General features: G+C 47.7%; 1 protein-coding gene across 2 annotated transcripts in view; it reads right to left on the reverse strand.

Annotated features, from left to right (window-relative positions):
* Nucleotides 1-5,646: 5,646 nt before the first annotated feature.
* The window catches only part of Kiaa0319l (KIAA0319 like), a 104,183-nt gene continuing 85,566 nt past the window's right edge, over nt 5,647-24,263 (reverse strand). For both annotated transcript variants that reach the window (XM_057783472.1, XM_057783471.1), the window contains exons 10-21: nt 21,763-21,991; nt 20,516-20,639; nt 19,871-20,003; nt 18,046-18,194; nt 16,968-17,119; nt 16,513-16,651; nt 15,262-15,421; nt 13,510-13,652; nt 12,779-12,901; nt 12,256-12,346; nt 11,053-11,144; nt 5,647-6,753 (exon numbers count right to left, since the gene is read on the reverse strand). In XM_057783472.1, coding sequence (XP_057639455.1) covers nt 6,566-6,753; nt 11,053-11,144; nt 12,256-12,346; nt 12,779-12,901; nt 13,510-13,652; nt 15,262-15,421; nt 16,513-16,651; nt 16,968-17,119; nt 18,046-18,194; nt 19,871-20,003; nt 20,516-20,639; nt 21,763-21,991 — 1,723 coding nt within the window. In that variant the 3' untranslated portion in view covers nt 5,647-6,565. The remainder of the gene's footprint in view (nt 6,754-11,052; nt 11,145-12,255; nt 12,347-12,778; nt 12,902-13,509; nt 13,653-15,261; nt 15,422-16,512; nt 16,652-16,967; nt 17,120-18,045; nt 18,195-19,870; nt 20,004-20,515; nt 20,640-21,762; nt 21,992-24,263) is intronic.

The raw sequence follows: 24,263 nt of genomic DNA on the forward strand, positions 1-24,263 counted from the left end.
AGGAAAGCAATTTTCAGAAAAGTTCCTTGGTTTTTATTCAGTCCAGTTAATGCATTGTTCCCCTGCAGTCTTCCCATGGCTTGCTTTCTTTCTCTCAAGACTTGTTTCCATTTTAGGACATTTTTAACTATATTAAAAGTCCCAACAGCCAGAAATACCAAGTGATATGTATGCCTCTTTTCGGGCAGACCTCTTCAAGACTGTAAGTGTTTGAGATGGTAAGAGTCACCAGGCATTGGTGGAGCACACCTTTAATTTCAGCTCTTGGGAGGCAGAGGCAGGTGGATCCCTGAGTTAGAGGCCAGCCTGGTCTACAGAGCGAGTTCCAGGACAGCCATGATGGCTATACAGAAAAACCCTGTCTCAGGAAACTAAAAGAGAGAAAGGGGTTGTAAGTGTCTGACATTGGCTTACTCTCATATGTGAATGAGAATCTCATTGGGGATGTGGGAATAAAGTGTGCTTTTTCTAGGTCTCTAGAAATGTCTTGGTATTCCACCAAATTCTACAGAGTCCATTTGTGTATGCCCTATGACATTCCTAAGTTTATAAAATTCCTTTCTCCCAAATGGAACGTATAAAATATGTTTCTCAAATGAGTTTCAGTTTTTCCATGTGAATACAAAGGTCCTTTATAGTGGCCATTTGAAAGCTCAGGCAGTTGTGAATGAGGCGTCAGTGCTCCCCACCTCTATACTAGTGTTGTCCATCCTGGTACTCCAACACCCACCATTCCTGAGATGCTCTTAATTGTGAGGTATTGTAATTTACTGGGAGAGTTGCAGGCTTTGGGGGTCTTTGTGCTTGCTGTTTCTGTAAAAGTAAATAAAGAAACCTCTGTTTAACTTTCTCTGTGAAGTGAAACAGTACCAACTCTAGTTGTTGGACCTGGCACATGGTAGACTTTCAAATGTAAAATGGCTTTTAACACCTTACCCATCTCATGTGTGCACACTTGCCACAGTGTGGTGTGAAGGTGGAAGACATCTCTCCTTCCAGATCATGTGGGTTCTAGGAATTGAACGCTGGTGTCAGGCTTGCTGGCAAGCACCTAAGATCTGTTGAACTGTCTTGTCAGCCCTTTATATATAGTTTGTGTGCGTGCATATAGCACATATAGCAGTGCATGTGGTGGTCAGAAGACAACTTGAACCAGTTCCCTCCTGTTTGTGTGTTCTGTGGAGAGCTCAAGTGCTCAGCAAAAGCACCTTTACCCACAGAGTCATCTCACTGGCCCCAAAGGTAGGTAGGTAGGTAGGTAGGTAGGTAGGTAGGTAGGTAGGTAGGTAGGTAGGTAGGTAGGTAGGTATATATTGTATGTCTGTGTCTGTGTGCCATGATGCATGTCTAGGAGTCAGAGGACAGCTTGGTGTAGTCGGATCTCTCCTCTGCTGTGTGTTCAAGATAGAACTCAAGTCATTGCACTGGGCCACATGTACCTTTACCAATTAAGCTATCTCCTTGGCCCCAGATTTTTAAATTTATTTATAATATACACAAATTGCTTGGTTTTAAATACATGTGGCCCTTACGTTCAACACTGTAGATCCTGCAAAGTGTTAACTCTAGATTATTTCTGCATCTCAGAATGAAGTATTCAGTATGACCCGTGCTGTGGTAAAAACAGCAACAGTAAAGTCATCTTCAGCCAGCCCAGTCCCCACTGCCCCACTCGCGCTGCAGTGAGCTGTCGGCCTCCCCAGCACTCTTCCTGGTCTCCACTGTCTGCCATCTGCCTTAGAGGCAGTGCTCAGTACACTGTCTGCCAAGTGGCAGAGAGGAGGGAAGTGTGAGTCTGAACCCTTGTGTCCGCACACTTGTGTTTACTTTTAAGTGCTGCCAGTAGAACTGCTGCTGTTATTGCCCGTGTTCTACTTTGTCTTTACTACTTCTGTGGTTATGGGGAGACACCATGGCCAAGGCAATTTATGGAGGATTTATTGGGGCTTACCCGCTTCAGCAGGTGCTAAGTCCGTAACCGTCACTGGTGGAGAGCACGGGGCAGCATGATGCTAGTAACCCATGCCTCACATTTGCTCCACAAGCACAAAGCAGAGACAAACCAAGAATAGTGTTTTGAAACCTCAAAGCCCACCCCCACGTCTCCTACAAGGCCACACTTCCTACTCCAGCCCAAACAGTTCCACCAAATGAGGACCAAAATATTTAAATACATGTCTATGGAAACGTTCTCATTCAAACCTTTACACACTTACCTGTGCTATGGATGACTTTTTGTTTCATTTTATTGAGTAGAAAATTTTCTTCTGTTTAAATTTTTGTTATTGTATGTGAGGTAGTGGTGTGGACAGCAGAGGGAGCCCCAAGTGAGTGAAATCCAGAGGGAATGTATATTTTGATATGGTGTGGCCAAGCTCAGAGATACTGCAAAACTTCTCAGGAATCCCAGTATTAATGTCCATGGATGATTATCAGTGTGAGCAAAGAGACACTGCAGCTTCTCCCTTCCAGATGTTTATAGCCTGAGACTTTACACCTGCTGAGACTAGCTAACCCCTGTCCTTGGCCTGTACTTACTAATAAGCATAAATGAGGTTCCAGGTTCAGTAGTGGTTGGATACACAAACACACACACTCCCCATCACAGCTTCACTATATGTATCTGTGCTCTCTTCATTCCCTCACCATACTAGCTAGAGTTGCAGGACTAAAACACGTAAGGTTGGTGCAGGGGGCACAATGCATGCTACAGCACATATGGAGGACACTTCATGACATTGGGTATCTCCACCATAATTTCTGTTGGTTCCAGAGATTTAGCTTGCACTTTCTTACCTAACCCTCTTTCTTCTTCCTATTTAAAATAACATAGAGGCCAGAGAAAGATGGTTCAGGCTGTTCTTGCAGAGGACCCAGGTTCAATATCTAGTGTCTACATAATGGCTCAACCACCTATAATTCCAGTTCCAGGGATCCGATGGCCTCTTCCAGTCTCCAATGCTTCTTATACCCATGGCACTTATACTCATGCAGGCTTATACAGTACAGATTAAGTTTTGTGGGTTTTATTTTGCATAATTGCTTAGAAATAAATAGAATGTATTAAGGTTTTGGTTTTTTTTTGGGGGGGGGGGGTTGTGAGCCTAGCCTTTAAAGCTGAGGCATCTCTCTAGCCCTTCATTATGTTTCAAAGAAGGACTTGCTACAGTTAAGCTGGCCTGGAACTCATGACCTCCCTGCTCCTGTTGTTTTAGTCCTGGGATTGCATGTATACTTCAGTGCTCCCAGCTTGCTGTGCCTCTTAATACTAAACATACTGTTTACTCCTGTTGGTTAAATGTGTCAGCCTTCTGGTGAAGACTCACACTCTCCAACTCCTTTGGTCTCGTCTGTGGTTATATTGCACTTTGGGTTCCAGAAAGCTAATAAGTGTTACTGGGCTTGCTGTCTTCATAGTATTGGGTATTTCTGAGTACAGTTTTCTCTCTATCTAAATGTACTTTTTGACTATTTCTCCAAGAGAAATTCCCCTCCCCTACTCCCTCTTAGGCTGGCCTTCAGGTTGGTAAGTAGCTAAGGATGACCTTGAACTTCTGACCCTCTCCCTTTTGAGTCTCCTTATTCTTGAGAATATTTATTACCAGGTTTGTGTGTGTGTGTGTGTGTGTGTGTGTGTGTTTGTATAACTCATATATTTTCACATATTTCTATGAGTTGTTTCCACTTGCTAAGTTTTATTCATACTGATTTATTTTTTAAGGGTGTGCCACCATACCCAGCAAATATATCATGTTTAACATATAGGTATGTGTACGTCTTTTGTCTGTGCACCATGTGTGCCTAGTACCCAAGGAAGTTAGAAAGCAGCGCTGGAGCTTCTAGAACTAGATTTAAAGACAGTTTTGAGTCATCACGTGGGTGCTGGAAATTGAACCTGGGTTCTCCAAAAGTTTGAACAGTCAGTGCTATGGACTTCTGAAGCCCTCTCTCCAGCCCCTTGCTGCCTTAAATTGCTGGTATGGATAGTGTGTTCACTTGCTGTCAAATTTATGACATTTGAGTGAGCAGCTGTTCCCACAGCTGTCTAGTAGTTTTCTTTGGAAAAAGGCCAAAGCCTTTGTCAGTACCTTAAGGGGAAGGTCATGACCTTCAGGCATCTCTCGCTGTTGACTACTTTCCCAGAACTATTAGGAGATGGACTTTTGGGCGGCAGCAGCTCTGGGAGGAAGGAGTTGTAGACATTACCAGCACACCACCAACCTACTGCTGACAGTAACTGGATGGCTTGACCTCACCTTCAAGGTGTGTAATTAACCACTGCCAGCAGTCTCACAGAGTCTCAATATCTGGGGGAAATCTCGATAGTTTTGAGTTTTAGTTTGTTGGTAGTAACTTCTCTTTGAAGAAAGGAGGTGATAGTAATTTTATTAATAGAAAAGAAGATAGTTTATATGTTCAATCTTTAAGTGTCTCCTATAAATAGAAATTTACCATTATTAATGGCAATATGGGGGGTGGGGGGAGAAAGGATCAGGAGCATAAAGCGAGGCTCTCTGTCTTAAGGCAGGCCTGAAATTTACCACAATCCTTCTTTATCCTCACCAGTGCTGAGCCACTATGCCTGGTTCTGGTGATGATTGTTGCCTACACTCCTGTAGTTTTTAATAATTGTTCTTCCACCCCAGTCCTGCTTTGTTTGTTTGTTTGTTTTTAAAGGTGTGTGTGTGTGTACCAGAAGATACCTTTGAAGTTGGAGCCATAGTTAAAGCTACCCAGTATGCATGCTAGGATCCAAACTCCAGTCCTCTGGAGGAGCAGCAAATCCTCGTAATACTGAACCATCTTTTCCAGTTCATTTCCTTTTGAAGCAAGATCTCTCTGTGTGTCCCAGCCTGGTCTCAAAGTCATGGCATCTTTCTTACCTTGGCTCTCTAAATGCTGGAATTATAGGCATAGCACCACTACAACTGGTTCTATTCCTGCTTTCTGATGGGTTGGTTGAAATAATATTCCCTTGGCTGGTTTATAAGTTTCTATAGATTCTTGTCCTGACATTTTAAGGATTTTCTCAAAATATTTACAACATGGAACAACCTGAGTTAAACTCTAAAAAGGTATGATCATTCTGTAGAATGATCTTACGTAATCACACTTACCTCTTAGCCAGTACTTTAGATTCTATACAGAAGGGATTATTTTATTTGCTGACACCTTCTCCTCTTCACACTCAGCTGTCAGCTTGTCAGCTAGCCTCTTGTGCCTTAGCCCTGCCAGCTGTTCTCAGATGGTACTGCCTAGTGTCACTGTCAGTTGTGATACACTGAGACTGCATCCCGGCCTCTGTGGTAGGACTGGGATATGTGACAATGAATATATTCCTTTTGGTATTCTTGAAATATTGGGAACTCAAAAAGCAACAATATTACCCTAAAGTTCTTATTGTGCCCCTCAGCATGGTCATAGGTGGACAGAAGTCATTTTTATGTAACAAAAAGTCAAAATCAAAGAGCATCTAGGGCAGCCAGCATTCCTGTGGCACAAGCTCACCTACCATGGCAGGCGGGAGCCCTGGACCACCAGTGTGCAGGATTTAGGATGGTGACCTCACGGGTCTGCAGCAGTCTCAGGCCCTGCAGGTCATGGATGTAGTATGAGAAGCACCACCTAGTAGTAGTCAGGCACACAATTAAATAGCATGTTTAATTATCTCACAACAGATAGTGCAGCAGTAGAAATTGTAAGTCCTTTGTTTAAAAAGTCACTTTCCCTGAAACTCCCGACACCATGGCTGAGGAACTGGTGACAGGGCCAGAGGGATTAATAGTCTTCCAAGGAGCTGAAAGTCTCCAAGTTAGAGCTGCCTTGAGAGCAGCCAAGAGACCTATAAGGAACAGGTACCCATACACTCAAGCACTCACGCGTGCAAAGGACACAGAAAAGACATGGATGGAGGGACAAGGAAGGGACCACAGTGGGGCAGTCACACACATGCACACGAATGCCACAGAGTTCCAGTCGATCTGTGGCTATCTACTCTGGGAGAATGAGGGGTGGCCTGAGCCTGGAAGCAGGAGCTGGTCATCCCCAGCAAGCCCCCTACGTCCCTGATACGGTCAGTACACAAGCCAGCTCTTAAGATGAGGGGCCAGGCAGCAGTTAGTGGGCAAGGATTTCTCTTGGCCTAGGAAAGGCAGGGCACACTGTCCCAGAGAAGCTAACAAAGACTATGCCGAGGGCTAGGCTGGTGGCACTCGGCTCTGGGCTCAGCTGCACTGTTCTAACAGCAGAGAGGAGGCTAAGGGGCTGGCTGTGTCTGCTCTCGGGCAGGGGGCAGGAACATGTGTGCAAAGTGAGGCCCTGAGATGAGGATATTGGGGGGGCCTACCACATAGGTTCATAGAGGAAACCTTCATTCACAGCTTCATTCAGGGGTTCCTATAAAGTGTGGGTTCAAGTACCAGCAGTTCTGAAGAGGGCTGTTGGGATGGAGTGACCAGCACATGCTGGGAGAGCAGCTGCCCTCAGACCCAGGAGGTCAGGAACCAGCCTAGACGTGCTCTGGCCCCTGGCACTGGGGCTCAATTTGATGAGACAGACCAAGGAGTTATAAGATCTCCTCCCGTGGGCTCCTGGTCTTCAAAGGTGTTTGCCCATTCGGCACAGATCCATTCTGACCATGCAGGAGTTTGCTTTTCTCCCGGTCTGGCCATGTGAAGATGGCATCATCGCTGTCCAGCTCCGACTCTGAGTGCATCAAGCTGCTGCTCAGCATGGGGCCTTTCTGTTTGCTGCCTGCCAAAAAAAGCCCAGTGTCAGGAAACACCATCCTCATCTCTGCCTGGAAAGGAGACAAGGAAGAAGACCACGCATCTTACAGGAAGAACAGGTGGAAGGAGGGCTGGGCTGCCTAGAAGAACACAGAGGGCAAAGCCTGGAGCTGAGACCTGGACTCTGCTATACTCCTGCGTTTCGGTTGGTGTGACCAAGTGGTGGTCTGTTCTCCATCACATCCCTGGACAGAGCTACATAGTGAGACCCTTCTCAACACACACACACACCCAAAAAGTAAGATTTTAAAATGGGTGGATTCTCATTCAGGTACAGTCCCAAGCAGCCATGTTATCAGAACACACCAGGTTCTGTTTGTTTGTTTATTATTTTGTTTTTTGAGACAGGGTTTCTCTGTAGCTTTGTAGCCTGTCCTGGAACTAGCTCTTGTAGACCAGGCCTTGAATTCACAGAGATCTGCCTGCCTCTTGTGACTCCTGAGTGCTGGGATTAAAGGAGTGCGCCACCACCGCCTGGCACATACCATGTTCTGTAAGAGGCATCTGGGACTGGATTGCTCAGCAGTTAAGAGCAGTAGCTGCTACTCCTCCAAAGGGCCTAAGTCTTATTTCTAGCACCCACAACACATGGCTTCTGTAACTACATCTCCAGGGGATCCCAACACCTCTGTGGTTCATGTGGACATACACTTATGCAGATAGCACAACTACACATAAGAATCTTTTAAAAATCCATAAAACCGAAACTCTAAAGGCCACAGCAGTCACCTTCACAGGTTTTCCCTCACTGTAGAGACACAGGGATGAACTATTTGTCAACAGCTTTAGGGTAGATCCCATTCCCAGAGAGATGACTGCAAGTAGGAATAGCTAACAAGATCGATCACTCCAGCAGTGTTCTATACTGGCACTGCCCAACCACAGGAGCTAGCTCTCCACTTGTTAAAAGTGGTGGCTATCAGGTGAGTTGTATTTCATTCAGGCAGTCCACAACATCGCCATCCATCCGTGTAAACATCAGTGGCACCTGAAAAGACTGGTGGGCAGCCTGACAGCTCTGGGTGCTCTCTGGTCTCCCAAGGCTGGCTTCAGACCTGACTACTCCCATCCCACTCAAGGATCACACCCTGCGGTGGACCTCATCCACATCTGTTTTGGCCATGCAGTGTGGGCTAAGGGCCACCATTACAGGGGGTATAATCCTGGGATATGCCTGCAGTCACATTCAGAGCCTCAGTGCAGCAGAGCCACAGAAAAGCACTGGCACCATGGGCCTCTCCAATGTGGTGGAAACAGTGGCAATGGAAGGTCCAGGAAAAGGTGCTTCTTTTTCCCTTAAATGCTGTTCCTTCTCCCACAGCCCCTCCACTGGAGACCTTAAAAGAGCATTCACTTCCTGCCTAGTACCCGCACCCTCCTCTCTTCCCCACAGCAAAGGACAAGGGCCTTTAAGGAGATCCCTCCCTGGTTGTGCAGCCCCATCTCTCACCCAGCACCTGTCTACCACAGCTCCTGCTCACCCACTAAAAATGACAAAGTTGGTGGAAAATCAGTGAAAACTATATACACACATCACTGGAACTCAACAGTTCTCCGAGTCTACACTCAATAGAGCTCCGTGTGTGTGTCCTCTAAAAGACACGGGGATGAGCAGTATAACTGGTCAGTAAATATATACCTGTCAGTAGATCACTAGGTGCGAGCCTGCTGTAAGGAATGAGGGTGAAAGCTGCCCAGCACGTGGTACCATTTGCAATCTGACTCCAAGATACTATTAACTTGGGCACTGGACGGTAGCACAAAGGGGGGCAGGGGCTGATTTCCCTTGTGACAACTCCACCTGCTGTATTTCCAATATTCTGGCAAACAGAATTGCCACTTTTGTGAGTGGTAAAAAAGTGATTTTGGCCAGGTGGTGATGGTGCATGCTTTGAATCCCAGCACTCAAGATGCAGAGGCAGGCAGGTCTGAGTTTGAGGCCAGCCTGGTCTATAGATCAAGTTCCAGGACAAATAGGGAAAAAAAAAACCCTGTCTCAAAAAAAAAAAATTAATTTGATTTGGTTCCACCTACAATAATAGAAGGAACAAATAAAAGCAGATCTAAAGCTGCTGCTGTCAGACTCTGGGCTCTATCCTGCCCAGTGTAGCACCTCAGCCCTGCTCTGCCTCAGAGGGGTCTGTGCAGCTCCCATCATGACACTCCTACTCTAGGAGCTCCACCACCAGCCCTGCCCTGCATGCAATCTGGTCATGAGTCCTGGCCCTCTGTCCCCCTTCTTTGAAAAAGGCTTCAAAATCCATAGGGCATATGGTTCCCTACCCCTAACCTCTACAGTCCTCCACTCTGCCAGCCAGCCATGTAGGCGGCTGCTAGGATCCCCGGAGTCAGGACTTTTATGACAACGCTTCCCCTGTGCAGCCAATCTTGGCTGCCTGGGTCTTTTTAGGGCTGTGACCTACTTTTGAGGTGCTGATCCTAACTGGCAAAGAATCCCATCTTTCAGTCCTGACCGACCATTCTTCTGGGCTCAGTTTAATTCTTCTCTAACAGTACTGGTAACAACTGTCCCGATTCTGTCAACATCTGGATAGGAATCAGCTCTGACCCTGTCTGCTCCTCTGCACTGTCACCGCCTCCTCAGACCAGGCTCCCTATCTGCAGTTCTCCCTTTAGCCTGCTACATGTCGTCACTAGAGTCACTGAGCATGTTCGAAACACCACATTGTGGTACCACCCAGACAGATGCTCAGCCCTAACCCCACGTAAGACACCCCACTACTCTTAGGGGGAACCTCAGCAAAGACCTGTTCATCAGTATCCAGCCTTGGGTCACTCACTCTGGCTCACGTTGCCAGTGTAAATAGCTTTTGTCCACATCCCCAAATGCCCTCTGCCCCTCCAAGCAGTGAGACCTCACCCTCACCCTCCTGTCTGCAATGCTGTTGACCGATCTGATGTTACTTATCCTTCACACTCAGCTTCACTGCTGCTTCTTTAGTTTTTAAACTATCTCTCCTTTCTAGCCTTTCTGCTTCCCTCCTTCCCTGCTGTGAGTGTGTGAGATTATGCACACTTCTTCCAGTTTGAGTGTGTGAGATTATGCACACTTCTTCCAGTTTGAGTGTGTGAGATTATGCACACTTCTTCCGGTTTGTGGCTCCTGGAGCTTGAATGCAGGGTGTCAAAACTGGTGGCAACACTTTACCTGCCGAGCCTCTCTCAGGCCTCCCTCCCATGGTGTACTCTTTATTAAGACCTTTTACTATCATTCTGTATAGCTGTGAGTGTGGTTTTGGGAGGCCAAACAGGGATGAGAAATAAACTGTCTGAACATGAAGCAGCTGAACAGATTGGAGATAAACAAGAGGGAAAGTAAACAGATACAGAGGCCATGAAACCAAGCCAAGAAAAGCATTATGAAGGAAACATGGTCAGGAGTAAAGCCATAGGGGCCTCGCTGGCCACTCTGGAAGCTAGCTGCACACAGTATCTGGGGGAGTGCTCCGACTGCTGCTTTGGTAACTAGGCCCACTTCAGACTCGTGACTCACAATGAAACTGCCTGGGTGCAAATCCCAGTTGCTTATGAACACTCATTCTCTGTAGCTCTGTCTTCTCTGGGGCAGAGGATCTTAGGCCTGTCTCCACCACAGCCTCTTCAACAGCTTTAAGCAGAAGGGTGTTTAATAAACACTTTTTTTTTTTTTCTGAGACAGGATTTCTCTGTAGCTTTGGAGCCTGTCCTGGAACTAGCTCTTGTAGACCAGGCTGGCCTTGAACTCACAGAGATCCACCTGCCTCTGCCTCCCGAGTGCTGGGATTAAAGGCGTGCGCCACCACCGCCCAGCTAATAAACGCTTTCTGTAAAAGCATTTTAAAACAGCTTTCGTGGAGAGCGACTCCCACAGACAGATGACCTGTCCTGGGGCCCTCATGAGGGAACCTCAGCTATTGACCAGTTTAGGAAGGGCTGTTTAGCAGGAGTCATAGTGGGAGACACCTGGCCCCCAGCACCCACAGACATCAGGAAAGCAGCTGCCCTAAGACTGAAGGCAGCTGGGATCTGCTTAGTGATGGAGAGGGTGGGGTCAGAGAAGGTCAGAGAAAAGCAGGTTACGATCTGGTCTCTGCCTGGAAGGGACAGACTGCTCAGGTTCAAGAGACTGAGGCCCCTGACAGTGACCACAGGGTCACTGAGCAAGAAGCAGACCTGGGATGAGCAGGCAGAGGAGCACGAGGTGAAAGGAACATGGGGACTGAACACTCAGTCCAGCCCTCAGCACCAGCTCCCAGAGTCCTACCTGCTCGGGCGCTTGGCTTCAGCTCCAGGCTCTCCTGATCAGTGGCATCCAGGATCTTGTACCTGCTTCTCCTCTTGGGTTTTCCTTTTTGCCTAAAAAACACAACCCCCATCTCTGCTCAGGAATGAGGTCTGTGAGGCCTGAAATGCCGAGGCTGCCCGGTGGACAGTACCTCTCCTTACTTAGCCAAAGCAGGTGGCAACCTGAGACAAGGGAGTTGTCGCCGCTGTGGGATGGGATGGCTAGAAAGCACAGCAGACAGCGAAAGAAGCAGTGCACCCTGCTGATGGGTTATCTGGCTGGTGGGGCTTTTCAAAAACCATACCTTTCTAAGTTTTAAATAAGGCAATATAAGATTTAGTCCCAACTCTCTCAAACTGCTCTCAGTTGAGCATTTAAGCCTGGGTTTCCTTATCTGTGGGTTGGGAGAAGGCTGTTGGGGAATATAAAAAAAAAGATACTGGGGGTTGGAGAGATGGCTCAGAGGTTAAGAGCACTGGCTGCTCTTCCAGAGGTCCTGAGTTCAATTCCCAGCAACCATATGGTGGCTCACAACCATCTGTACTGAGATCTGGTGCCCTCTTCTGGCCTGCAGGGATACATGAAGGCAAAATGTTGTAAACATAATAAATAAATAAGTCTTTAAAAAAAAAAAAAAAGATACTGCCTTCTGAATATTACCATGACACACAAAACTCAAAACTTTTGGTTCAGGTGTCAGCACCACAAGCAAAAGTCTTGCACATGCCAGACGAGTGTTCTACCACGGAGTTATGCCTGTAGCTTGAAATCATGCTTAACAGTGAAAAATAATACAATCAATGTAACCATAAAATAATTAATACAGCTAGCTAGGCTGTCTCAAGTAAAAACAAACTAGAACATGCAATCATGAACTCAAGTCTAAGTCTATGTCTAGGTGTGAGGATGGCTCACAACACTGCAGAGTACATGTACCCAGCCACACCTCCACCAGGGTCCCCACCTCGCAAATATCTGCAGTGACACCCCTTAAATGAGGGCAGTGCTTCTGCCTTCAGGAGTGGGAAATGAGGATTTTTCTGCCACAGGCCTTAGGCGGTCAAATCCCATCTCAGTGACTGGTTGCCTGTAAGGAAGGTGCCAGGTACCTCCTCATGGAAAGGTTCTATGACTGGAGCCATACAGACTCCAACACATACTTGTCAGCACCCTTCACCTTACCTCTTGCAGCAACAGATAGTAGTCCAAGACAGGATTCCCAAGGCAACAACAATGACAAAGGTTGCAATAATAACATACAGCACGCTCCATTCTGCAAAGAAATCACAAAGGGTAAGAATGTGCTTGGCTCCCTGGGGAGGGTGAGTGGATGCTTGTAAGCGTCTAAAATGCCCGTGTGTCCCAGGCCACTCCAGCAATGCTCTGGGCACTGCCCATTGTGCAGGGGCACAACTCTAAGATGGGAATGTGGGTTCCCATGAGGTCACAGCATGCAGGCACTCCAAAAAGACAAGGGGTCGCCTGGAAGCACATGGGATTCAGGTCACAGCACGCAGCTGCTCTGACTGCTGCAGAACCCTCTGCTGGCATTCAGAAAGTGTGGAGGAAAGGACCAAAGCGTCCTCTGCAAACAGAAAATACAGAGTTCTGCCTGCTCATCCACCTTGAACACCAACACCTACCCCCGCAGCACAGCGCCATTCTGCAGCCAAGCTGGCTGGCATGAAGCCACGCACTCACTCACCACAGTTGCTGTCTCCGTCCCTCAGCTGCACCTTGATGAAATTCTCCATCCAAAATGGGTCACAGATACAGCGCTTGGTGAATGAGTCACAGTGGCCGTGGTCAGAACAGTTCAGCTGACATGCTGAAGGTGGCAGGAAAGAGGTAAGCGTGAGAAAGAGCAAGGCAAACAAAAGCTTCAGAGCTGATGGAAATTGAAGTCCCTTGTTTCATGTTAGCTTCATGTTGATAAGCAGGTGCCAGACCCCGGTCAAACAGCTCCCCTGAGTCTCCTCTTGCTGTCTGCACTAGTGACTGTCCATCCGGCATGCCTCCTCTTCAGAGCAATGTAGTCCCAGAAACAATACATAGAATACTATAAACTTTAAGAACCCAAAGTTTTAAAAGTAGACGAGTATCTATTAAAGCACTAAGGAAGAGGTCTGCAGTGGGTCTGACAACAGCTAATTCTGAAGCAGCGCTGTGTGAATGCTGTTGCCCACAGTGTGCTGCCAACCATGTCAGTTCTTTGGCCCCAGAGTCACCAGCTCCGTTAGTGCTGCCTGCCTTCAAAACTGAGGGTGATGGTGAATCTGGAGGCAAGGCTGGATAAAATAAAGATACAAGTATTTTCTTCCTCAGGCTCACAGTTCCTTGAGCACTGTCAGGGCCTGTGGGCCCTGGGGTAAGAATCTCCCTCTGGGTGAAAGGTTGTTTGCCTTAGGGCTTTGCTCCCAGCTTCCCGTGACTCACTGACAGTGTTGATTTCCAGGGCTCTGAATATCAGAAAGTCAGCCTTCTGCTTCCGCAGTTCACTCTTGAGCATGGCTGCCACCTCATGGCCTTTGAAGAGCTGGTGGGGAGGCTCATTCTGAACAAAAAATAACATCTTGGTGCTGTAGAGACAGACAACAGTGAGTGTGCTGGAGTGGTCCAGAGTGGCTGCCATAACCTCATCCACTAAGCACCCTGTATCCTGTGGTGACACGCACTGCCGCAGCAGCCCAGCGAGAAAGTTGCTTTCTTCCCCACCTTCATTTTACAAGAGGACAAAATGGGGGCCCAGAGGAGCTAACTCACCCAGGGTCACACAGTCACAGCAGCGCCAGAGCCCCACCCTGTTACACAGGACCCTAAAGTTTACCCTTTTACAAATACCCTGACTACCAGCAACTGTGGTCCACACAGCTAGCAGGAGAGCGAGAAAAGCAGGGTTGGTTGTGGCCCTATCCCTGCTTCCAGTCTTCGCTAGCTATGTAGCTGGGTCGGTGCTTGGGTTACTAATAGAGCACGCCACAGCACTTCATAAATGTAAACTGCTGGAAAGATTGCCCATACGCCAAACAACTATTACTGTGAAGCAAAAAGACAGACTCCGCACAGTAGGGTTGCTGGGCTGAAGTGACGCCACTCCAAGCCCAGAATCTGTTTGCTTTCTGCCTGTCATCTGAACTCTGATGGCCTCTTCCTTAGCATCACAAAGCAAACCTTCCTAATCAGTGGGCCATGTGGACTTATAGGTTTGCCCAAGATATTGACCCCTTAGCATAATAGGGTGGCTGAGGGGCCCTAAGTATCCCAAACGCCCTGGCCCAGCTGATTCCAGGACAAGCTACCCTAAAGTACTGCAGCATTGTCCACATGTGACATGACATATAATTTGGGCTGAACTGTCCTACTTCTGACTGACTAAAAGCGACTTACTACAAAGTGAAGCTAACAGTGGGGCCCTGCAAATTCCAGACCTGATACAATCTTTACCATAAACCATTCCTCCTGTAATCCATGTGTACAGCTTTTATTTTTGTCTCTACCAATAACCCTCACATCTTTATCTCCATTTGCACAGGACAAATAGTGACTAATCTGTATCAGCAGAAACTTGCTGAGATTATAGAGCCCAGGTCTCCGCCTCAATTCAGCGTGTCTCAAAATAAACTTGTGGTACTAACAGCCAGGGTGGTGACACGTACCTTTAAACCTACCACTCAAGGCAGAGGCAGGTGGACCCCTGTGAGTTCTAGTCTATATAGCATGTTACAGGTCAGCAAGGTCTACACAGTGAGACCCTGTCTCAAAATTAAAAGCAAACAAACAAAACTGCTGTGGAATATTAGTTGAAGATGTGTTCCATTCATATGCTGCGGAACATTTGTTTAGTGATGCAAAGACGTGTTGCATTCTTTCCTGTTGCACTTGTTTAACTCTGTGAAGCTGTGTTAAAACACCTGATGGTCTAATAAAGAGCTGATCGGCCATAGCAAAGGCCAAACAATGTGCCCCCAGCTGTGCAGTGAGAACCAACACAGTCATCTCCCTTTCAGACTGTAGCTTTGTGAACATAACGGGTCTCTTCTGACCTTGCTCCCAGAGCCTGTTTGACTTTTTACCACAGGGCCTGAGGCCTGACTGGCAAAGTACCCACCCTTCTCCACCTAGCCCCACTGCTGTTCAGCTGGGAAGCCTTGTGATTTCCTTTTCTCTCCACATTCATTGTCCAGCTACCTCTGCTCCGTGTACGGCTGAATCTTTTGCACAATGATGTCGGAATCCAGCACCCCCAGGAGAACCCCAATCTGGCGAATGAACATCCCTTTCAGCCTCTCCGTCAGCTGGCTCACATTAACATCCAAGATGATCTCCACCAGGTTGTTTTTCCTGGGATCTGGAAGGCACAAGGATCAGTCATGGCTTCAGAAGTGAATGGTTAAAATAGGACTGTCACTGTGTTTTGCTTTGGCACAGGAGGGGAAGAGGTGACAGAAGTTAGACATTCTTCAAGTGGGAAAGAAGAGGAGCGAACTCTTGGTAAAGCTATCAAGAGCAGGCTTGGAAAGCTTCCCATCACCCCTGCCACCCAAATCCCAGGGTGAGGTACAAACCGTAAGGCACCAGGCTTCATGGGGAGGGACAGAGGAGGTGAGACCTGTCTGACAGGCACTGCTGAGCTCTCCAGTTAACCATGTCAGTGGTCTCCCCAGACCCCACCACACTTGCAGAGATATGCTGTACTTTGTTCATAAACACGGGAGAGAGAATACACCTCCGACTGTCCTAACAGTGGTGTGGATGCAACCAACACAGGGAAAGTCCAGGAAGCCAAGAAATGACCTCAGTGCCACACTATTGACCTCTAGAACTGAGATGTGGTTACACTTGCTAGGCACAGCTGAAGCAACCATGGATTGCCCAGAAAACCTTGCCTACAGACTTGGATGGAAGAGCCAGGGCTGTAGCCTGATTTTCAACACACATGAGACCCTGTTTGTTTCAGCCACTGTTTTTCCTAGAGGCATGACAAGGACTAAAACCCTTCCCAAGGCAGAGCCATGCCTGAAGCTGGCCAAGAGTAAAGAGCTAACATCTCTACTAGGGGCCATCAGCCCTGCCCACCGCCATCCTCCCTATCACCAATGCAGCCACCAGCATCACAAAAGCAAGCTTCTATTTAAGGGCATTAATTTCTGAAAACCTGAGAAGTGTGCAGGACATCACTTTACTTCCCTGGATTGTCAGATAAAGCCTGAGGCTCAACTTACAAAAATAAGTTGTTTTGTGCATTTGGGTGCTGATGAGACATCAAGACTCAAGCCGTTCCTGTGCTCAGATCCCATGGTACCCGAGCCTGCTTGCAGACATGTGCAGAGGAGAAGGGACTGAGTTGGGACACAAGGTCTGACAGGGCACAAGCACTCTCTCTGAGGCTCAGGGAGGTCTGTTACTGGCTAGGTGGGAGGGTACAGGAAGTGAGCTCACCGGGTTTCACTTCTACGGTGGTCCGGTCTGTGTCACTCTCCCCCTTCGCATCGGTCACTTTCAGATGAAACGTATAGGTTCCCTCAACCAGGTTAGAGAGGAAGAGGACAGGGTGATGGTCAGACTGATTCAGCACCTCCTGTGGGGGTGAACAGCAAGGATGTTGTGGGACAGAATGCCACCTTGGAATAAGCTGCTGCTTGAGCCACACAGCTCTGCTCGTGGGCCAGTCACAGCATTGCCCTTTACGGCCCCTAGGGTCAGGGGCTAGAAGATGCTGTGTGCACCAATTTCCAGGGTGACTCACAGGAAGGCATTTGACTCCCCGATTCCAGAGCACAATCTAGGTTTGATACAGGGATGTTGTGGTTAAAACAGATACGGGAGGGTAGGATCCCCCTCTTCACCTACCCCCACCCTGACTTTACCCAGCACTCCCACTCCGGCCCACTCACCCCTGCAGCTGGGCTCGCCTCGTCTCGAGTCCACAGGTAGCTGACTATCCCCTTGTCATCCGAGGACCTGGAGCCATCCAGCTCTGCTGTGCTTGTGGGCAGGGTAACCACCACATTCCCGGTGATCTTGGCTACTGGCGGCTTGTTTATTTCTAACCAAGGAGACATCATTGAAACAATGTGACATTCTGAAAAAGCAAGATGCTGCTTGTGATGCCGATGAGGAGCTAATACTGAAGAGCCTTAAAGGAGAGCTGTTCAGTGCTCGTCCAAGGTGTAGCGCAAAAGCCACTAGAGCAGAGGCTCCCAGGCTCTCCCGTTTGTTGCACATGGAGGGGACAGTGTGCTTTCAGCTCTCTACTTCAAATTTAGAGACTGGAGATGAAGGCCAGGGACGCTTACAGCCCAAGACTCTGGTTTTGCCAGTTAACACCAGGACCTCTCCTTTCAAATGCTGCTCTCAGGGTGCCCCCTAGGGTCCGTTCCCTCCCACCCCCTTCACCTCGCAGGAAAAGGAAGAGTGTGATCTATGGCACAGAAGCTCGGCTGGCCGGGGGTTACACAGTTTGGTCAGCACACTGCTTGGATGTCATCCATTGATAGGGTGGTTTTTCTACTACGAGCTCATGGGCTCTCCCAATCCGCCCCAGTTCCGTGAGGCCAACACAACAAGACTGAGGGACAAGCCAGACAGATAACCCAGGACAACTCCAGTGCAACAGTCATTCCAGCCCCTGGCAGCAGGGGTCACTGTTGCTACCGGGGAGTCACAGAAACCCCAGATCTTAGCATGGGGCAAATTAAAAATGCAAAGAAAACAAATTGCTTAATACCTCCACTATTCATTTGAGAAGAAAAATCAGGAAGGAAGCAGGGGATGGGGTAGGGAGTGCAGAGAGAAAGGGGTTTAAAATCTGTTACTTACAGTTACTCTCAAAGATTGTTTACAACATTACAGCTGCCCTCGCCAGTCTGCTTCCCTGTCTCCCTTTTAATCAATTCTGCCCCCGAACAGAACAAGGTGGCTTCCTGGGCCATCAGACCACAGAGGCTGCTGCACAGACACAGCAAGACACACCTTCTTTGACAATGACATTCACGGAGCTCTGGCTCTGCAGGTTCCTCTCATCTTTGACAGTCAAGGTGAACACATAGGTCCCCACCTGCAGCCCAGTCACAGTGGCGACGCTGCTGTTGGAGTTCTCCAGCTGCACCCCGTCAGGCCCCCTAGACAAGACAGCAATCAGAAGGCGGAGTCGTACCTGCCTGCTGCTCTTCTAGCAGCAGGAAGTGCAATTATTGCCTCAACTAAGACAGGAACAATTGTTTCCCAAACCTCGACAGAAAATGTTTAAAAATACTCTGTTAGGAGAAAGTATCACTTGGCCCCAAAACACAGTCGTCTTCTGGTCAGAAAATTTCACTCATCAGCTCTTAAACAAATATAGGCTTATCTTTTATATGAGCTTCTAGAACATTCAAACTCTTCATTATTCTAGTTTATATAAGAAATAGTCCTCTGAGCAGCTCTGCTTAACAAGATGACCCAGAGACGAGGTTTCTGAGAAGCTTTTCTGGCCCATTAGCTGGTTTTCCCTTGCCTGCAAAGATGCAAAAAACACTTCTTATCCACACTCCCGAGTCCTCCTGAGGAGAAGTTGGGGGAAGGATGCAGGCCAGGGCTGCAGAGGGCCTCTTGGGACAAAACTGTCTTCTCCCTGCTCTATAACTGAGTCTCTTCCAGATCATGGCCAGTGCCACAAAACACTGCGACACCACATCCTGCCTGCCTCCTTCCCACTGTGTCTCATGGCACAGTAGCCTTCAGCAGGCTTCCGGCCAGCACACAGGCAAGGGCTCACACAGCCAGAGCCCTGCACACCCACGCATCCCTCCAACTAAGGACAACCAGAGAAAGCTGCCAGCTCCCAGCTCTGCTTTTGAAACTTATTACCTCTGACCAGAGTGGCCTCTCCTGAGTCTGTCTCATCCAGGAAGCACTATCTCTGACTGCAGGCACCACTGACATTCTGCCTGAGGGTTCCTGAGGTCTGCCTTCTATAAACAGCTACAGCAACAACACACCGAGCTAAGGGAGACCCAGATCTCCAAAGCAGCTGAAGAAAGATGTCTGGTGCCTGACACAGACTGCCTAAGTAGAAACTAAAGCCTTCTCTACCCATCTCCAATGCTATAACAAAGTGTCTGTATGTATATATGTGTGTGTGTGTGTGTGTGTGTGTGAGTGAGCATATATGTTAAGACTAAGAACCCCACCTGTCCTGTAGCTGCTGTTTTTGGAAATAAAGAATTTTTCAACTTCCCTAGAATCCCTTCACTTCCTGCAGGATCCTGTATACAATTTAAGTTCCATTTGTTATGGTTCATAAGTGCTGAAAGAAACTGCAAACAAAAATGGCTCAAATAGGTAATTTCAATTTAAAAAGTATCTTGGCTACAGTCTTTGATCTTTGGCTAACTTAACTGAGAAATAATGTCTCCCAAGAACATAACATAGTCATGCTTTTGTTTTATAGATAAATTTTCAATTCCTCTTAGTAGCTGCTTGCTCATCCTCAGCTAACCTTACCAGTTAGTTTTGAACAATGGTATTTTTCTGCTCCATTACCTCTCCAGCCTGCCTCTCAAATGTAATTCAACTATGCATTAGCAGATGGATTGGACCTGCAAAAACCCCAGGACCACACTACCTGGGGCGACTGATGATGCACATTCTTCTTTAAAAAAAAAAAAAATCAGAAAATCTTTCTAAAGAGCTGAAATTTAGAATTATAAACATTACTTTATCCTCTCCTGAATAAGCCAGTAGGAGTGAGTCAAGCCTGAAAAACAAGTAAAACCATGCTCTTCCAAGGCCAGGAACCTCTGCACAGAACACTCACTGGGTCTTCTCCCAAAGATAGGAGACAATTCTCTGGTCATCCGTGCTCTTGCTGCCATCCAGGGTTGTGCTGTCCACTGGCAAGGTCAGCTCTTTGTCTGGGCCTGCATCTGCCTGAGGAGGCTTGTTGTTCTCTAGGACAAAGAAATGCAGCCATCAAAAGCAACACTCCAGGTGGTAGAGGAAAGGACCCTTGGGGCATCTGTTCTGGTAGCCATGGGAACTCTGCCTCTTAGCCCAGAGCTTTACAAAGTATGTGGGAGAGAGATGGATGCCATCAGGGGACTCACAAGAAGAATAAGACTGATTCATGTCAAGCGATTCTGAAAACAGTGAAGTTTTAGCTCTGCAATCTAATGCAAGAGGGTAGGAAGCAGGAGACAGCTTTCTAGATGAAGTGGGCTTCACACCACTCCTTTAAAATCACGTGACACTTGACAGTTGTGGCTCCCCCTCCCAGGCCACGTCAACATACTGTAACTAGCAAGGGAGGGGCACACACTGAAGCTGAGAAGCCTCCTCTAGCTACGAGAGAGGGCAAGGGGGCAACAGATGTGGTTCTCTGTGGGTGATGCCTTCTACCTCTCTGCTCCTTCAGCTCAGAACTCAACCCCTTCTCTCCCAGACTCCTGAGGAAGCAACTTACCAGGCTGCACAATCACAGTCACTTGAGCGGTCGCCTGCTGGCCTATTGTGTCTGTCACTGTGAGCTGGTAGGTATAGTCTCCTTCTTGCATTGCAGACAGCTGCAGGGTTGGCGTTCTAACTCCCTACATGCGGAAATTCAGGAATGAGCAATGACTCCCAGGATCACAGCACTGCACACAATGCTCACTTGACAGAAATGGTTCAGTCAGGTCTTTAACCCTAACTTGGTTATCACCTCCCAGCTCAGCATAGTGAATGACCGCTGAAAGTTCAGCATGAGACATTGAACTAATAAGAATTTCTATAGGGGGCTGGAGAGATGGCTCAGAGGTTAAGAGCATTGCCTGCTCTTCCAAAGGTCCTGAGTTCAATTCCCAGCAACTACATGGTGGCTCATAACCATCTGTAATGGGGTCTGGTGCCCTCTTCTGGCCTGCAGGCATACACACAGACAGAATGTTGTATACATAATAAATAAATAAATATTAAAAAAAAAAAAAAGAAGAAGAAGAAGAATTTCTATAGATTCTGTGACCTCAGAGAGACCTGTCAGAACACATCAACTACAATGGGTCAAGCATGCCTTGGGTCATGTCTAGAAACCCAGAGATACAGAATCCTTCCTGCACACCAGAAGGAACATTGTAAAGAGGCAAACCTCCAACACAGGTGCTTCCTATAGAATAATGCAAAACCTGGCAACCTAGGGCTGAGTCCAGCTTGTAGGTATTTTGTTTGGCCTGTAGTGCTGAATAGTTGGAAAATTCCACCCAAGAGTCTCATTTATGTCTGGACTAGGGCCCTATCTCCATGTAACAGCAGCCATCAGACTGAGGAAGCAAAGGGTCCTCCAGCACAGTCCCATCCGGATTACTCTACTTATTTAAATGCCCTGTCTATTCTGCAATACTTCTAGGGAAGATATCCTTTAGCCAGACGATCTACTCCAATGAGTTTATGAAGATTTACGCCTTGGTTGCATCTGTGTAATTTGACTCTCTAGGTTGGGTCACCCATAACAGACACATTTCTTACCTAGCCTCCTAATATGAAGGTTTCAGATAATGTGCTAGTCAGAGAACCTAAAACTTTCTGAATTAGTTTGGAGATTTAAAAAAAAAAATCTAAATGCACAAAACTGACTTTGTTAACTAAAATAGAACAGAAATAAACCTTAAGTGGGAGACCCCAACTCAGAAACTTCCTGCCACCTGAGTGAGAGAAGACATGAGCATGCTCTCCTACCTGCATCTCCACCACCTTCCCTTTGCTGCTTGGGCTGAGGGACCACTCGTAGCTAGTGATGCCATGGTCATCAGTACTCTGGTTTCCAAAGAGGGTGATGGAGTTCTGAGGCAGGGTGATCACTTGGTTGGGGCCGGCATTGGCCACAGGAGGGTAATCCACAGCTTTGTTCACTGTCAGGCTTGCGGTGGTGGAGTTCGTGGCCCCGTCAGAGTCGACGACAGTCAGGCTATGGGAGAGAAGAGTTCCACAGGGAGGCTAAGGTAAAAGGAACAGACCTGGAGGACTGAGTGTCAGTACTGGGCAATGCCACGGTGGCAGAGTTTCCACTCCTCCCCATCCTGTTGGAAAAGCAGGGTGATATTAGAGACATCTGAAACTAACTGAGGGTTTCCTTGCACAGGGTGAAGTTCCTAATGCTTTGTATCTACTGAACACAGACACAAGCTCTGTAAAGTCTAACCTTGCGTCTCCACACCCATATAAAGAGACTGAGAGAAAAACCAAGTTGCCCACAGTTGTGCAGCTTGACAGCAGTGGCCTCAGAATTTGTAATCCAGGCCCTATATGTCAGCAGCAGCAGACTGCTCTGCTGCCTAGGTGTGCCCGTGTGCTAAGACCCTGTAAGTGTTGCAGAGAAACCCTAGCTGCCCTTGAATACACAGAGATCTGTCTGCCTCTCTCCTATCTCTGGAGTGCCAGGATTACAGGCACCCAGCACACCTGGCTCAGAAACCCATTCTTTTTTTTTTTTTTTTTTTTTTTTTTGGTTTTTTGATACAGGGTTTCTCTGTAGCTTTGGAGCCTGTCCTGGAACTAGCTCTTGTAGACCAGGCTGGCCTCGAACTCACAAAGATCCGCCTGTCTCTGCCTCCCGAGTGCTGGGATTAAAGGCGTGCGCCACCACCGCCCGGCTCAGAAACCCATTCTTAAGAAGGAATAATCCCTGACCTCCACTCCTGCAGAGCTCACAGACAGCACACCTCGGTCTGTGGCAGGCTGTCCACCATCGTTCTGCTTCAGCCATGGGCACATCACAAAAATGGATGTGAACATCCTGGACACAGAGCTCTGGGACAGACCAAGAAGGTTGGCTCCAGCAAGGCAGGAGCTTGAGATGGGAATGAATGCTCCTACGCAACATGCCCACAGTATGTGCAGTGAGAAGCAGAATTTGAGAGGGGAAATGTTCTTTTATAAGAGCAGGCTTCCACCTAAACGATGCCTTCCAGCTGAACAGCCTAAAGCTTCTCACACCACCTCAGAATGTGAGTGTAAGCGAGCGGAGAGTTTGGGATCCTTCCATTTGCGGACGGAAGGAGGAAAAGCTCTGAAAAGACATGCTGTTTGTTTAGCTCTCACCAGCAGCCTCAGACATCCCAGCCATCCGCGGGGCTCCCTACCAGCCTTATCTTTCACCTGAGCTGCAAAGACCCTGAGCGCTGCAGCCTTTCCAAAGAGGCACAGAAACTTAGACACACACAAGACCAAGTATTGGAAAAGGGCGGTCATGGTGTTCGCTTCTTCCCCTGGTCCCCTGACTTCTGTCAAGAGGATTACAGGAGCAATTACAGACATAAAGGCTGTGGTCCTTTGTTCTGACTCATCTGGAAGGGTCCCTGGCTGGCCTTCAGAGTCTTAGACTCAGATGGCACCTGGCTACAGGGTGGGGGCAAGCTAATACCATGTAAAAGCAGGAGAAGACAAATAAGCAATCAAACAAAAGCAAAATGCTAATCAGGGCCACTCTCATATCACAGATTAAAAAAAAAAAAAAGAAAGCATATTCCCTATACCCATTTACCCCCAAATTGTAGGTTATCAGTGTGGTTAAAAGCTCAGGCTCTAGCCGGGCGATGGTGGCGCACGCCTTTAATCCCAGCACTCGGGAGGCAGAGGCAGGCGGATCTCTGTGAGTTCGAGCCCAGCCTGGTCTACAGAGCTAGTTCCAGAACAGGCTCCAAAGCTACAGAGAAACCCTGTCTCGAAAAACCAAAAAAACCAAAAAAAAAAAAAAAAAAAGCTCAGGCTCTGAGCTAGGCGGTGGTGGCACATGCCTTTAATCCCAGCACTCAGGAGGCAGAGGCAGGTGGATCTCTGTGAGTTCGAGGCCAGCCTGGGCTACAAGAGCTAGTTCCAGGACAGGCTCCAAAGCCACAGAGAAACCCTGTCTCGAAAAACCAAAAAAAAAAAAAAAAGGGGAAATATGGGACTGGAGAGATGTCTTTGTGGTTAAGAGCACTGACTGCTCTTCCAGAGGACCTGGGTTCAATTCCCAGCACCCACATGGCAGCTCACAACTATCAGTAACTCTAGCTCCAGGGGATCCAACACCCTCATACAGACATACGTGCAGGAAAAAGACCATATAAAATAAAAATAAATAAACCATTTTTTAAAAAAAGATGGAAAATACACAGGGAGTCTGGATCCTGTATGGTGTTGTGATGACTTTGAATTTTTTGAATGCTTATGAATGAACAACAGCTGCTGAGAGACAT

The sequence above is a fragment of the Chionomys nivalis genome, chromosome 11 (assembly GCF_950005125.1).
Source record: "Chionomys nivalis chromosome 11, mChiNiv1.1, whole genome shotgun sequence".
NCBI lineage: Eukaryota > Metazoa > Chordata > Mammalia > Rodentia > Cricetidae > Chionomys > Chionomys nivalis.